This window comes from Hipposideros armiger, unplaced genomic scaffold (assembly GCF_001890085.2).
Source record: "Hipposideros armiger isolate ML-2016 unplaced genomic scaffold, ASM189008v1 scaffold_94, whole genome shotgun sequence".
Lineage (NCBI taxonomy): Eukaryota > Metazoa > Chordata > Mammalia > Chiroptera > Hipposideridae > Hipposideros > Hipposideros armiger.
In genome coordinates, this window is record NW_017731444.1 from 693,240 (window position 1) to 707,057 (window position 13,818).

Sequence of the window (13,818 nt, forward strand, 5' to 3'; positions counted from 1 at the left end):
CCAAATTCAGCTTGCCACCTGCTTTTATACAGCGTGTGAGCTAAGAATGGTTTTTATGTTTTTAGATGGTTGAAACAATATAAAAAGTAGAATAATATTTTGTGACACATAAAAATTGAAGTATGCAATTCAAACTTAAGTGTCCGTAAGTAAAGTGTTATTGAAACACAACCATGCCCATTTATTTATGCATTGCCTATGGTTGTTTTTGTCCTATAATGGCAGACATGAATAGTTGTGTCACAGACCATTTGTGGCCTTTGCAATGCTTAGCACTGTTGCACAGCCCACTACAAATTGCAATGATAACATGATAGCATTTCACGTGCCACACATATCCGCATATTATGACATTTATTTTATTTTTTTTTATTACCAGTGCATACCCATCATGTAAAAATAAGAAAAGTAGAGTGGATTTCAAATGTTATGCTTTTAAGTCACAGTAGACTGGGGATTATTTTGTCATTGGCTTATGATGTATTAGATGATGTGTTAGTTTTCAATGCCTGCTGTAACAAATTACTACTTTGGTGGTTTAAAACAATACAAGTCTATTCCCTTATAATTCTGGAGGCCAAAAGTCTGAAATGGTTTCACTGGGCGGAAACTAAGGTGTTGTTAGGGCTGCTCTCCTTTCAGAGGGAGGCTGTAGGGAAGAATGTTTTCTTGCTTTTTTTTAGCTTCTAGAGCTTCATTTCTTGCATTCCTTGGCTAATGGCTCTTTCCTTCTTCCATTTTCAGAGCCAGCAGCCTAGACTCTTCAAATCTCTTTCTGCTTCTATGGTCACATCGTTTTCTGCTCTTCTCATAAGAACACTTATAAGGACACTTGTGATTTAGGGCTCACTTGGATAGTCCATCTCAAGGTCCTTAAGTTAATCACACTGACAAAGTCCCTTTTGCTATATAAGGTAACATCCACAGGTTCCGGAGATTAGGACCTGAATAACTCTGGGAGCCATTATCAGCCCACTACAGTCCACTCTGTGGCCCCCAAAGATTCACATGCATCCCACCTGAAAAATACATTCGCCGCCATCTCTACATTCCCAAAAGTCTCAACCCATTACAGCATCAACTCAAAGTCCAAAATCTCATCTAAACATTAGCAGCTCAAAAGTCCCAAATTTCATTATCTAAATCAGGTATAGATGAGACTCTGAGTAGGATCCATCTTGGGGCAAAATTCTGTGGACCGTGAAACTAGAAAAACAAGTTATTTACTCCCACAATACAGTGATAGGAAAGCCATAGGATCATGTTCCAATGTTCCAATTCCAAAAGGGAGAAAATGGAAGGAAAAAAAGAATCACCAGCTTCTAGCAATTTTGAAATCCCATCAGCCAAAGTCCATTAGGTTTCAAAGGCCTGAGAATAATCTTCTGGGTTCTTGGTTCCACCCTCTGTGCCTGCAGCTCTGCCCTCCAGTCCCAAGACTCTGCCCTCAGAGTCACCCTTTCTTTTCCTTGAAGAGTAGCAGATGTTTCAACTGAATAGATTTTATCAGCCTGTTTGTTTTACTGCCTGCAGAATTTTTGGAGTCCAACACCTTTCCTTCATTTTGTCTCTTCTCTGTCCATTTCAGTCCAAGCTGGTAGTGTTGCTGCTCATATATCATTCTCAAATACCTGGTGGGTCTTTCATATATGTCATGGGAATTCAGTCCATTAGACAAGAAGGTCCTACACAGATATTTCCTGGAGAAATCTATCTATATCCCTGGCTTATGCTGAGAGGGTTGAGAGGATCTGAGGTATATGCTTAAAAGAATGCTCTGTGTGAATTCAGGTCTTCTGATTCTTCAGAAGCACTAGCAAAAAGTTGTCTAGTCTCCCTGTTGGCTTTCTTTTTAGAGCATGTGTTCCTGACAGTCAATCTGTTTTCTTAGTATCTTTTGCAATCTGGATAGGCTGAGAATTTCCAAAATCATTAAGCCTGGTTCCTCTTTGCTTATCAGTTCTTTCCTCAATTTATCTTTTTCTTTTTACATTTTAGTATAAACAGCAAGAAACCAGGCTGCACCTTCAACACTTTGCTTAGAAATCCCCTCAGCGACTATCCAAGTTCCTCATTTACAAATGCAGCTTTCCACACAACTGTAGAACCTAATTGAGCTAAGCTTTTGGTCTATATAACAAGCAGCCCCTTTCCTCTAGTTTCCAAAGATCATGTTCCTCATTGACCAGTGGTAAAGTAATTAAATTGTGTTTGAAAGCAGGAGCTGAAGAAATGTATCCAGAGAAAATAAACGTGTTTAAGACTTTTAGAATTTCCAGCAAGAGCAGATGCTTGCTTGAAGAGTTGAGGACATTGAGAATAATGTCCTACTCAAACACAAGGCAAATAATTTCATGTGGTTTCCCTTGTGATAAGTCAATAAATGGTACTGATACTGCTCAGCTGTCTATTTGAGGAGTTAGTACCAAGTTTGAAGTGACTAAGGAATTAACTTCTATGAAAATTCTGTGTGGAACAAACATGGGTGAGATTTTCTCAAAGAAATTGGGAAAACACTAATTCAGTACAATTGAATGGAATGAAATTCAGTACCACTGAACAAAGTGGCATCGGCTATGATATGTCACAATTGAAAATGGTTAAAATATATGTAGAGCAGAAGAAGGCTTAGCTGGACAAAGTTACAAAGCTTGTGAAGGTTTAGGTGTGTCCAGACTATGGTTGTTCTTCAGTCTTATTCATCAGTTAGGTAATTTGCAGAAAATATTTGAATCTATCATGTGCAATTGAACCGACAGTGTCAGTAGTGAATTTCATTTGCTTGTAAATTTATGTCAGAAATAGAAGCTGAATATCCTGACTTGTCCTACCACATAACAGTTCAATGACTTAGTAGTAGTAAAATTGTATGGCATTTTTTTTTTGTGGTAGTAGATGTATTGCTTTGTCTGGTGTAATGATGATTCCAGGCAGCAAAGATGGCAATCTGGACAATTGATCTTTGATGACAGAGAACAGTAACTTATATCCTCTGTCATGTGAAATATTATCACCCTCTCCCCCACAAAAGAATTCCATTCTTCTCATTGGTAGACCTGCCTTACATAAAATTATGCTCTACTATTATCATATTTTGAATTTTGTCAATAGAAACTTTGTGGGCATTTGTTCCTCTCTTGTTATATAAGTACCTACATAATATTATTGATTTTTCCTCTTGATCCCCAAAGCCTAAAATATTTATTATCAAGCTCTTTATAGAGAAGGTTAGCTTATTTCTGGTGCAGATAATGCTTCCCATTTCATATCATTGCTATGAATACGAGCTACCCCCTACTTGGGCAGGGCTCAGGCTTAACAAACTAGTATATATGACTTCCTATGGATTAGCACTCTCCTCTAAGTACTTTACAATTAACAACACACTAAATCCTCAACACAACCCTATAAGGCAGGCACTACAGTTATTTCTATTTTATAGGCAATGAACTTGTGGTGTAGGGAGCTGAGTAACTTGATAAAGATGACCCAGCTGGTGGATGACAGAGCTGGCTCTAGAGTCTATGCTCTAAATCAGAGGGTTGGCAATTTCTTTTTCTGGAAAGGGCAAGATAATAAAGATTTTAGGCTGTGTGAGCCAGATGGTCTCTGTTGGAACTGCTCAATCCTGCTGTTGTAACAAGAAGCAGCCACAGATTATGTGTAAGCAAATGGGCATGGCTGTGTTCTAATAAAACTTTATTTACAAGAACAGGTGGTGGTCCACGGCCTATAGTTTACCCACCCTTACTATAGGCTATGCAAAGCTGTCCATCTCATTCATTTATGTTGCCTGTCTGGACCTGGTCCAAACCCTAAGCTCCTCCCTGTAAAAGTGAATTTCTGTGAGGTGAAGGGTCTAGTTTGAGCATTGACCACAAACTAGGTGTTCTCTTCTAAACAGTGGGTAGAAAGCACGAGAAAGGAAGCAAAAATCACACCCTTATCGAGCTTATGTCCTGGTGGGGAGGCAGACAACAAACAAGATAAATAAGCAAAAGGAATGGCATGGTAGATGCTGATAAGCAGAAGCAATAAGAAGTGTGTGTGTGTGTGTGTGTGTGTGTGTGTGTGTGTGTGTGTGACTGAAAAGGTGACCTTTGAGTGAAGACCTGAAGCAAGTGAGAGGACAGCTGTGAAAATTCCAGCTGTTCTGGGCTTTGATCTGAAGAGGAAGGAGGTGGCAGCCATGTTTCTTTCTGAGTTCCATTATAGGCCCTTTCCCCTGCTATCTGGGTAGGCTGTCAGGGCCTTTCAGGGTAGCAGATCAAGCAAGGGTGGGGCAGATGGTGAGGGCCAGGCATGGCACAGGCCCACTCATTGGTCTTCTGCCTGGGGACAGGTGGGCAGCCTGAGCAAAGGGGCACTGGCATTTGTACCCAGAGCCCAGTCCTCCAAACCATGCTCAGGAAGAAGCCAAAAGAGGCTTCCATCACTTGTACCATGTGGTTTTCCCTTCAGCCTGGTGTCCCAGGTTTGAAGGGACAGCATGTCCTTGGCTCAGCATGTCCTTCCACTCTAGATCTAGCTCTACTTTTCCTTCTGTCTGAACCCCTGTTCAGCCAGATCACATTCTGCTGATGTCTCCTGCTGATGTCTCCTCTGAGCTTCCATGGCACTCCCTGTGGGGCACCACCACAGGGTTTTATCTAGGTAAGTCCCTTATAAACTGAGAAGTACCAGTCAGCATCTCTTAAAGTGTGTTGGTCCACATTGGTAGGCAGGGCTGGGACTACAGTGAGGTTGGTGAAGCCCAGGGGTGCACAATTTAAGGAAGTACTCAATCTTAGGGTGGTGCAAGCGAGGGTGGTGCCTCATTTGCCTTACCCTACTCCTGGCCCTGGATGAGTGTTACATGAAGAAAAGGTCTGTGGTCAATAAGGTTGGAATCATTGGCTTGCAACCTCATTGCACAATTCTCCAAGCCTTTAATAAAGGAGTGTGCATTGAGCATTTCTAAGTGAGAAGGTAGCAGATAAAAGGGGCAGCACGTTGCAAACTGCTCCAACCACAGAACCCTTTTTAATGGAGTAGAGGGAGGGCTTTGTTTCCAGAGGATCTCCCATTTGGAAGGAGAGCAGTAGATGCACAATGTTTCCCAGTCTACCCCCTTTCATAATTATTTTTCTCTTTATACAATGTCCAGTCTCCTAAACTAGTCTGACTTATACCCTGAACCCACAGTGCTGGCAAATGCTCCACAGATCGTGGGGACTCGGTCAAGAGTCTCAGTAGCTGCTTCACATTTGAATGGCTCTTGTCAATGTATAGTCACGCCATCTTCAGAATATCCTCTGTTACTCATCCCATGGTAAGGTAATCCACGGCAGTAGATGATTCACATGTTAAAAGGTTAGAACTGCGCTGTTCAATATAGTAGCCATTTGCCAGGTGTGGTTATTTTCATAAAAATTAATCAAGATGAGAGAAAATTAGAAATTCAATTTCCTGGTCCTCATTTCAAGGGCTCACAGCCACATGTGGCTGTTGGCTACCATACTGGATAGCGCTGATATAGACCATTTCCATCCTGCAAAAAACTATTGAACAGCACGAGTGATTTGCTCAAAGCTCTATGGCTTTTCACAGGCTGCAGAACCAGTATTCCCTGCGCAGGCTTCCTCAAAAGGGGAGTTTCTCTTATGCAAGCAAGACAGTGCACCTGAATGGCCCGCAGTCAAAGGAGGGCGGGAGGGACATGATGGTGTAGGCCACAGGCAGGAGGCTGAGGAACAGCACCAGCAGCAGGAGGCCCATGTAGAAGTTGTTGGATCGGGAGGCTTTGAACACGCGTTCGTGGGGGACGTTGCTGCTCATCACTGCCCAGCACTGGAAGTACATGGAGGTCAGCAGACGCAGCACATTGACGCCCACCAGTCCCGGAGCATAGAAGGAGCCCATCCTGGAAGGGCAGAAACCGCACACCTGGTTGGCCCGAGAGCAGAAGAGGCCAGGGAAGGATGACAGAAGGAAATGGGATGGATGGGTTAGGGGCATGAGGCTTCGCTGCTTTCTCCGTTGGTTACAAGGGAAGGGGCCTCCCATTTAACCAGGACGTTTATCATCAAGCCATCCAGGAACAGGAAGACGCTCGGAGCATTACTGGTTTGGGTTCTGGCCAGAACTGAACCACTGCCTCACCAACAGGCATCTAGCAAACTACATGGCCTCCTGTATGGTTCTCAATGGTCTCTAAAACAGCACTGCTGCTCAGAAAAGAATTTGAAAAGTCCTTAAATTACGAGAATTGGACATTGGCTTGCAGTGAGCCCCCGGTGTCTTGAAAGCCTGAGGCTGACGTTATGCAGCCTCCTCTAACTCCCTTCTCAGAGGAATTTAGTTCATTTATCTCCCTCCTTTCCTCCCTCCTTCCTCTTTTTTTCTTTCCTTTCCTCTGCTTTCCCTCTTCTCTCTCCCTTTCTTTCTTCTCCTTCTTTCCTCCCTACTTTTTACTTTCTTCCTTCTTCTCTCTCGCCTCCCTCTTTCTTTTTCCTCATTCTGTGTCTCCGCGTCTTCTCTCCTTCCCTTTCTATGTCCACGGTAACACAGGGGTGGACCAGACACTGTCTTAGTTCTCATCTAGTGCTGCCCTCAATTTTTCATGTGAAAGAAGGAAGCTTAGAGAGGCCAGATGATTTGTCCAGCCTCTCCACAGCTGGTTGAGAGACGAAGCCTGGGATTCCAGTTTTTTGGCTCCCCAAAAGAGGTGATCCCCAGACAAAATGGATAACTCACCAGATCATTCCTTGGTTGAAGATCAAACCAAGCACATTTCCACTAATATCAAACTCAGCATATGAAGGCTAGAAAGAGAGAGAGAGAGAGGGAGAGAAAGAGAGAGAGAAAACATGTTAGGTGGTACGTCAGCCAGACCCCAAACCAGCCAACTGGCCAAACCAGCCAACTGGCCATTCCAAAGAGCCTGCTCTGGTGACCAGAAGGAAATTTAAATTAAGGGTTCTGCTTCTTTAACACGTTTTCAACTTTTTAAAGAAAACTTTTGAAGTTCTCAAAGTTGAAACATTTTTCAGTAAAAAAATGTGAGAGTTTTTACCTTTTAGGGCCTGTGGGCTAACAGTGTGCTCTTGGGAGGACCCTGGCCCATAAGAGAACATTTTATCAATGTTCTAATCAGAAATGTACATTGAAATTATAATCAAGGGGTAACACTAATAAATAATGAAATACACATAATCAAATGAGAAGTCAAATGAAAAGAAAGCTTAAAAAACAAACACACAAACAAACATAAATCACTCCTCCAATTCTCTATTCTCTTTCTCATCTTCCTGTAGCCTGAAAGCCTTCATGGAAAAGAAAGATTTCAGCCAGATACATATTTTCAGCCTGACCCTGATTTTCAGAGTTTGGGAGATTTGTGAAGTATTTGAAAGAATACAAATTTGTGAGCACTGGGGTGTCGGGGGTCCTCAGGAAGCATATTTAAACCTACTCCCCAATTTATCTTCCAGAAATGGAGATAAAGGGTGACAGGAATAAGAGAAGGAGGAATAAGAAGTTAGGACAGAGAAGAAGGAAAGTCAGGCAATCATGGATCAAGGAAGAAGCATGTATAATCCAAACATATGAGGGTTAAATTTTGGGAATTTAAAATTTAACATTTTAGGGCCAGCCATGTGATGCGTTGGTTAACAGTTGGCTTGGGAGCGCTGGCTCTGAGCCGCAGGGCTGCGGTTCAGATCCCACATGGGGGCCGGTGATGCTGCGCCCTCTACAGCTAAGATGGTGAACAACAGCTAAGATGGAGCTGGGCCGCCGGCAACGGCGTAGGCTGCAGCGGAGCTGCAGTGGGCTGCCTGTGAGCCACCATGAGTGGCTGGCAGCCAGCATGAGCAGCCAGCCACTGGTATGAGCTGCCATGAGCCGCCGTGAGTGGCCATCCAGTGGCCAGCTACTGATTGCCTCACCGGGAAAGAGCACAATAATAACACCAACATGGGCCAGTGAAGCGACATCCTCCACAACTAGACTGAAGAACAAAAGGACAGCAACTTGTCTGTTCCCTTTCCCCGATTCCCCAATGCTGTTCCCCTCCTCCAATTCCCTAATAAAATCTTTGAAAAAATAAAATAAAATAAAATTTAACATTTTAAAATATTAAAATTTTTTTTATCTACTGGGTTTTGTGCTGCTTAGAAAGATCTGCCACTCTCCAAGATTATAAGTTCTATATTATATATGCTTTCTTTTAGAAGTTATGATTTCATTTTTTGACATTTAAAACTTTGATTCACCTATAATTTATTTATTTAGGTGAAATGAGCGAGAGACATACCTCCCCTTCCAATGGTTAACCAATTTTGACCCATTTGTTATATAATCCTTTATTTTTCCACTGGTTTGAAAGGCTCCCTTTGTCATAAACTAAATTTCCATATAAACTATACCTAATTCTGGACTTTCTAGTTTGTTCCACCAGGTCTGTCTATTCTCTAGTACCAGTTTTAATTATTATAGCTTCATAATATGTTTTATCATAAGATTAACTGCAGTCCATTTTATTCTGCTGTCTTAAAATTTTTCTGGCTATTTCCACATGCTTATTTTTTTTTAATGAATTTTAGTATTTTTTTGGGATCTTGTTGAACTTATAAATTAATGTGAGGGCAATGACATCTTAGCAATGTCATGATATAAAGATGACACCTTCTCTGAGCACAAGGTTCTTGCATCCTTATTCTCAGATAAGATTATGAAGTTTTCTTGGCTGCTGAGGAGTTGCGTAGGCCTGTGTAAAACTGCGGTTGGTGACCAAAGGATAAAAATATGACAGACCTGTAGTAAGGCCCTTACCTGGGCCAGGTACCCTGCAGTAGGCCAGGATGAAGACGACACAGGTAAACAGGGTATGGAGCTCAGTTAAGGGGGAGGCCCACCCTCCCACCTTATCAGTAACTACTGGGTAGGCAAGTGAGATGTTGTGGGAGAGACACCCACAGGACAAATGAGGCCAGAGGTTCTGCCAGATCTAGAAGGCCACTACAGAGAGGAAATGACACACATGCAGAATGAGCAGTTTCCTGGGTAGGTGGCTCACAGGAGTATCCCAGGTGGAGGGCATGAGTCAAATGAGGTTTCTCAAAGTGTAATCCAGAAGATCGGACCAGTGGTTATTGTGTTCTTGATGTGTTCCAGAACTTTCTGAAACATTCACATCCACATCGGCCCTGCCCCACTTCAGGGTTTAATTAGTCTCAAAAACCAAGAGCTACCAATTCCCCTTATCACTTTCACTCTGTCCCAGTAGCTTGCACAGTGTGGACTTCGAAGCCTAGTGTTCTTTGCCTTCCCTAATGAGAGTTGATGCTGCTTTGGCATTTCTCTCTCTCTCTTTTTTTTTTTTTTTTTTAAGCTGAGCCATGCTGCCACATGTTGGCTGCTCAGCTCGGGCCGGGAATCGAACCGCTGTTGTTCAGAGCTCAGACTCTTGAGTGAGCTCTTAACCAACTGAGGCACTCAGCCGGCCCCGCTTTGCCATTTCTCTACAAGCCATCTGCTCAGCACTGAAGTCCTGAAGGCCAATGAAGGCCAAACGCTTCCATTTCCCAGATAGGAAGGTCACATTGTTAATTGCATTGGGAAAAGGCAAGTAGGGCACTTAAAGGAAATATACATTAAATACTTTACTACTTCACAGAGCAGAAACAGCATTAAGCATCTGAGGAAATGCACATGAATGCATCTGACTCTATCAAGGAGGTTAGTTGAAACAACTTTCTGCATAGTATCAGTGAAATGGTGACCTACAAATCCAGCTTCTAGGTCCCAGCACCAGCAGTTGTTCATGAACCGGACAAAACAAGCCCGCAGGAAGTCCCCCAGCAGGATGGTGATGTATGTTACCAGCATGTCGGACACCGTTAGCCTCATGAATTCCTGCAAGGAGGAACACAGAAATGGGGGTAGTCAGGGTTGCACCTTGCCTGTTTGTTCCAACTAACGCCATGCAAACTCTCCCCCACCCACCTGAATTCTTCTCTGGGACCCTCTAATTCTGGGTGGCAGTGTGGTGATGGTGGAAAGCAAAAACCCCAAGCTTTGGAAAATGCTTAAAATCGGTCTCAGCTTTACAACTTACTAATTGTATTGCTTTGGAATAGTCTCCGAACCTTTTGAAGTTGATAATATTAAACTTGCAGGGTTAATAAGAAGCTTGGTGCAAATTACCCGGCATGTTGGCAATGCCAAGTTCTTGATAGTTATCAGCACTCTTGCAGAGGTACAGAATCTGCAGGCTCACACAGATTGCTTCCTGCACCTGCTCTGAAGTGCCAACGGCCCCAGCTAAGACAAGCTGACCTATGTCACTGGGGACAACAGCTGGCTTTCTTTACCTCCTGCTAATCGGATTTTTTTCTTGGTACACAAAGAAAATAAAGCAGGTTTTTTTTTTTAGAGGAACATAGCAGAAGATCCAAAAAAATAAAAAATAAAAAGGAATAAAGATTGTTCTGCTTTGTAGAGTATGTATAATTTATTACTTTTTCTTTTTGAAAAATTAAAATATCTCCCAGATGTCATTATAACCTTTAAGATATCTCATAGACCTGGAATTCCTAGGGGGCATGGGGTCTGCTTTATTCATTTTGTACCCTCCACAATGATTAATAAATGTTTGCTGGATGAGCTGACAAGTTTTCAGGGTTATTCCTCAATAAGAATTCAAGTTAATGCTCTTAGTTAATAAACAACCCAACTTGTATCAGGCCTCCACTCTGTGCAGGGTGATGCTCTGGGGCTTGGGGTAGAAGTGGTGGAGGACAGGTGAGCAGGACATAATGCCTCAAACCCATCATTACCAACAAGCTCAGAATAAAGAAACTTTCATCAGTGATGGGCTCAGTGATGGCCATTCAGAAAGGAGGGCAAGTAGATGCCTCCCGAGGACATGAGGCAGGAAATGAGAAATTCTATAGCAGAATATTCCAAAGGAATCACACAGGTAATGAGCTCTCTTCTACCTTCTAAAGAGGGTGGGTTCTATTGACCTGAAGATTCTTTCTCTGCTACACATTGCGATGGGTTGAGAAATGCAGGAGCTGGGGAAGCTGAATAGCTCTGCACATTGAAGATGAGGAGGGTTGGAAGAGTATGGGGAATCTGGACTGGAGGTGGCAAGAAATATTGAGTCTGATGAAGGAAGTGGGGAGAAAAAGCCCCCAGGACCTTAAGGGAAAGAACAGGTTATTTTTTCCCCCACAGGACTTGCAGTTTGTGCAGGTGGTGTTCAATGGAGTGTGTGATGTAATCCCCTCCTCCACCGTACTTCATCATATTCAGCTAAAAACTCTGTTGTCTAATTCTCTATGAGCATGGATTCTTCAGGGGACCCATGAAAAAGTAATAAGCACTGCCTCTCACGGGGGTGGCTGATGAATCGAAACCCCGTGTGAAGAGACGGCTGAGGAAGAGAAGGCAGCTCATCCCTGTGTTACCCATGACTACTTCAAGTTTCTGCCTACGAAGGCTTTGAAGTCCACCCTGTGCAAGGTACAGGAACATTGATGAAAATAGATAAGGGGACATGGTAGTTGTTCATTTTCGGGACTCTATTGAAAACCATGAATTCTCTTTACAGAAAAATGCACACATGCATGTACACACGAAATCCTGCATCCAATTTTTAGGAGTATTTATTCATGACTTCCAGGTGGAGAACACCATGCTTTCGGTAAAATCTGCAATAACTAAATAAAGCCAAGTGGTATTAGGTTGATGAATGGAGCATATAGAGAAATATGTGGGACACTGAAAAAAAAAAAGGGAAAGTGAAAAGGAACTTTTCCATTTTAAGAAAATGGAATGTTCTTAAAAAGTACTGGCTGGACATTTTGGTGGCTTAACAATGGAAACATCAAGGAAGGAATAACAAGAACAGGGAACAGGGATGACTTTTTCAGGAGAGCACAACTACTTACAATGCCCACAGCTGTCTCCCAGCAGGAACCCCGGGGCACATCAGCAGGGTGCAGGGGTGGCCGGGGGACACTCTCATTCCAACCCGATGAGTTGTAATAGTTAAACAGAGTCCAATGAGTGATGTTCTTTATTGTCTCTTCATTAGAAAGCTGAAACGCAAGATGGAAATGTGGGGTTGGAAGGAGCCACAGATGGTCCAACGTTTCCAAAGGAACAACAATTAAAGCCAGTGCATGCTACAAACTTACCACCTAAACTCTGCCCTACCCCTTGAGTCTCCCAAAAAAATCTAAATGGAAGAGGGAGGCAGTTGGCTGAAGTCCTTGGGTCTTTCCCATGAAGTTATCGTCTCTACGTTATCATCCATCCATCCATCCATCCATCCATCCATCCATCCATCCATCCATCCAATCGTTCATTCTTCTTTTAAGCATAATTTATTCAGGGTCTATTCTGGATGTACAAGGCAGTGGCAACACAGGAGTGAACAAGAGAGAGGGAGTATTTCTCAGAAAATTCATAGTCTAGTAAGTGACAGAGATGAACAGACAGACAATTATAGGACAGAGTGATAAGAGCTATGGGAAATTTTCTCTGGGGATTGAGAAAATCCACATCAGAAAATGGGGGCCACAGAAAACTTCCTGGAGGCAAAGAGATCTGAGCCAAAACCCCAGGGAGGGTTAGTCAACGAGTCAAACATAGGGAGAAGGGTGGAGAGAGAAGCAAGAGAGAAGTTTTACCCATGGAGGAAACGTGAAGCTTTGCAGGGTGGAACAGTGTACTAGCGAAGTCAAAGATGAAGTTGGAAGGGTGGGCAAGGGCCAGATCCTGTCACTTTCATGCTTAGAACCTTCTGATAGCTTTCCTGTTAATCAGGAAAAAGTTCATGCAGCTCAATAATGAGGAGGGAGAAGTGGGAACGAGGAGCATCAACATCTGGCCCTTCCCCCAGTTTCATTTCTCACTTCTTCCCCTCTACTCTGTTGTTCAGCCATCCTGCAGTTCTCTGTTTGCTCCAGCTGTTCCCTCTGCTTTTCCCAGTCTCTGCTAAGATTCCCCAGGGGGTTGTGGAGGCCCTTCTAGGCACAGGCATGCTGTCCTGGGCTTGCCTCCACTGAAACATATCCTGCAGCATGCTGTAAAGAATGAGTCTGTCTCCTAGCCCAGAGTGTGAACATTTTGGATCAGGACTGTGTTTGGCTCTAGGCTGTACCCCCAGGGCCTGACATAGTGGGTGCTCCATAAGCATCTGGTGAGTAGTGATGAAAGGTTAAATCAACTATGACACATCATCTCAGTGGACACTTACTTGGCTGGTAAACGCTTATGGCAGCTATGAAACAATATGGGAACGGCTGTAGATAAAATATTAAGGGTATCAAGTGACAAATATGTGATGTGAAAAAAAGACAACCTAAGAAAAAAACAGCAAAGAACTGCAGCAAAATGTTAACAATAGTTGTCTTTGGGTCATATCCTGGGAATATTTTTTTCTTCATTTTACTTTTTGAACTTTCCAAAATTTATTTAATTAATATGAATTATGCATAAGGAAATTATCATATTTAAAATATGATGGGCATTAGGGACTGAGGGATGTTAGTGGTCGGTCTTTACCTTGAGGTGTACGTCATCCATCAGAGCCAAGAGAAACGTGTAGAGGTTCCCCAGAAAGAGCGCAAAGATACGTCCCAGCTGCCACTTCAGTCCAATGCGCGGGTGGTAATTCTCTAGGGCAGCGATGGTTTCAAACAGAGGGGGACAAAACATCCCAAGCAGGGACATCACAATTTCTACCTGAGGGATCAGGAAAGCCTGGGTTACTCAAGTCATCAATATCACTTGGTTGGTCACCATCTCTGCACTCCCAGTCCC

The 13,818-nt window shown here is 43.0% G+C and overlaps 1 protein-coding gene across 1 annotated transcript in view; it reads right to left on the bottom strand.

Annotated features, from left to right (window-relative positions):
- The window catches only part of TMC2 (transmembrane channel like 2), a 65,148-nt gene that overhangs the window by 8,598 nt on the left and 42,732 nt on the right, over positions 1-13,818 (bottom strand). The window contains exons 12-16 of the mRNA XM_019645803.1: positions 13,561-13,740; positions 11,940-12,089; positions 9,769-9,897; positions 6,736-6,803; positions 5,663-5,902 (exon numbers count right to left, since the gene is read on the bottom strand). Coding sequence (XP_019501348.1) covers positions 5,663-5,902; positions 6,736-6,803; positions 9,769-9,897; positions 11,940-12,089; positions 13,561-13,740 — 767 coding nt within the window. The remainder of the gene's footprint in view (positions 1-5,662; positions 5,903-6,735; positions 6,804-9,768; positions 9,898-11,939; positions 12,090-13,560; positions 13,741-13,818) is intronic.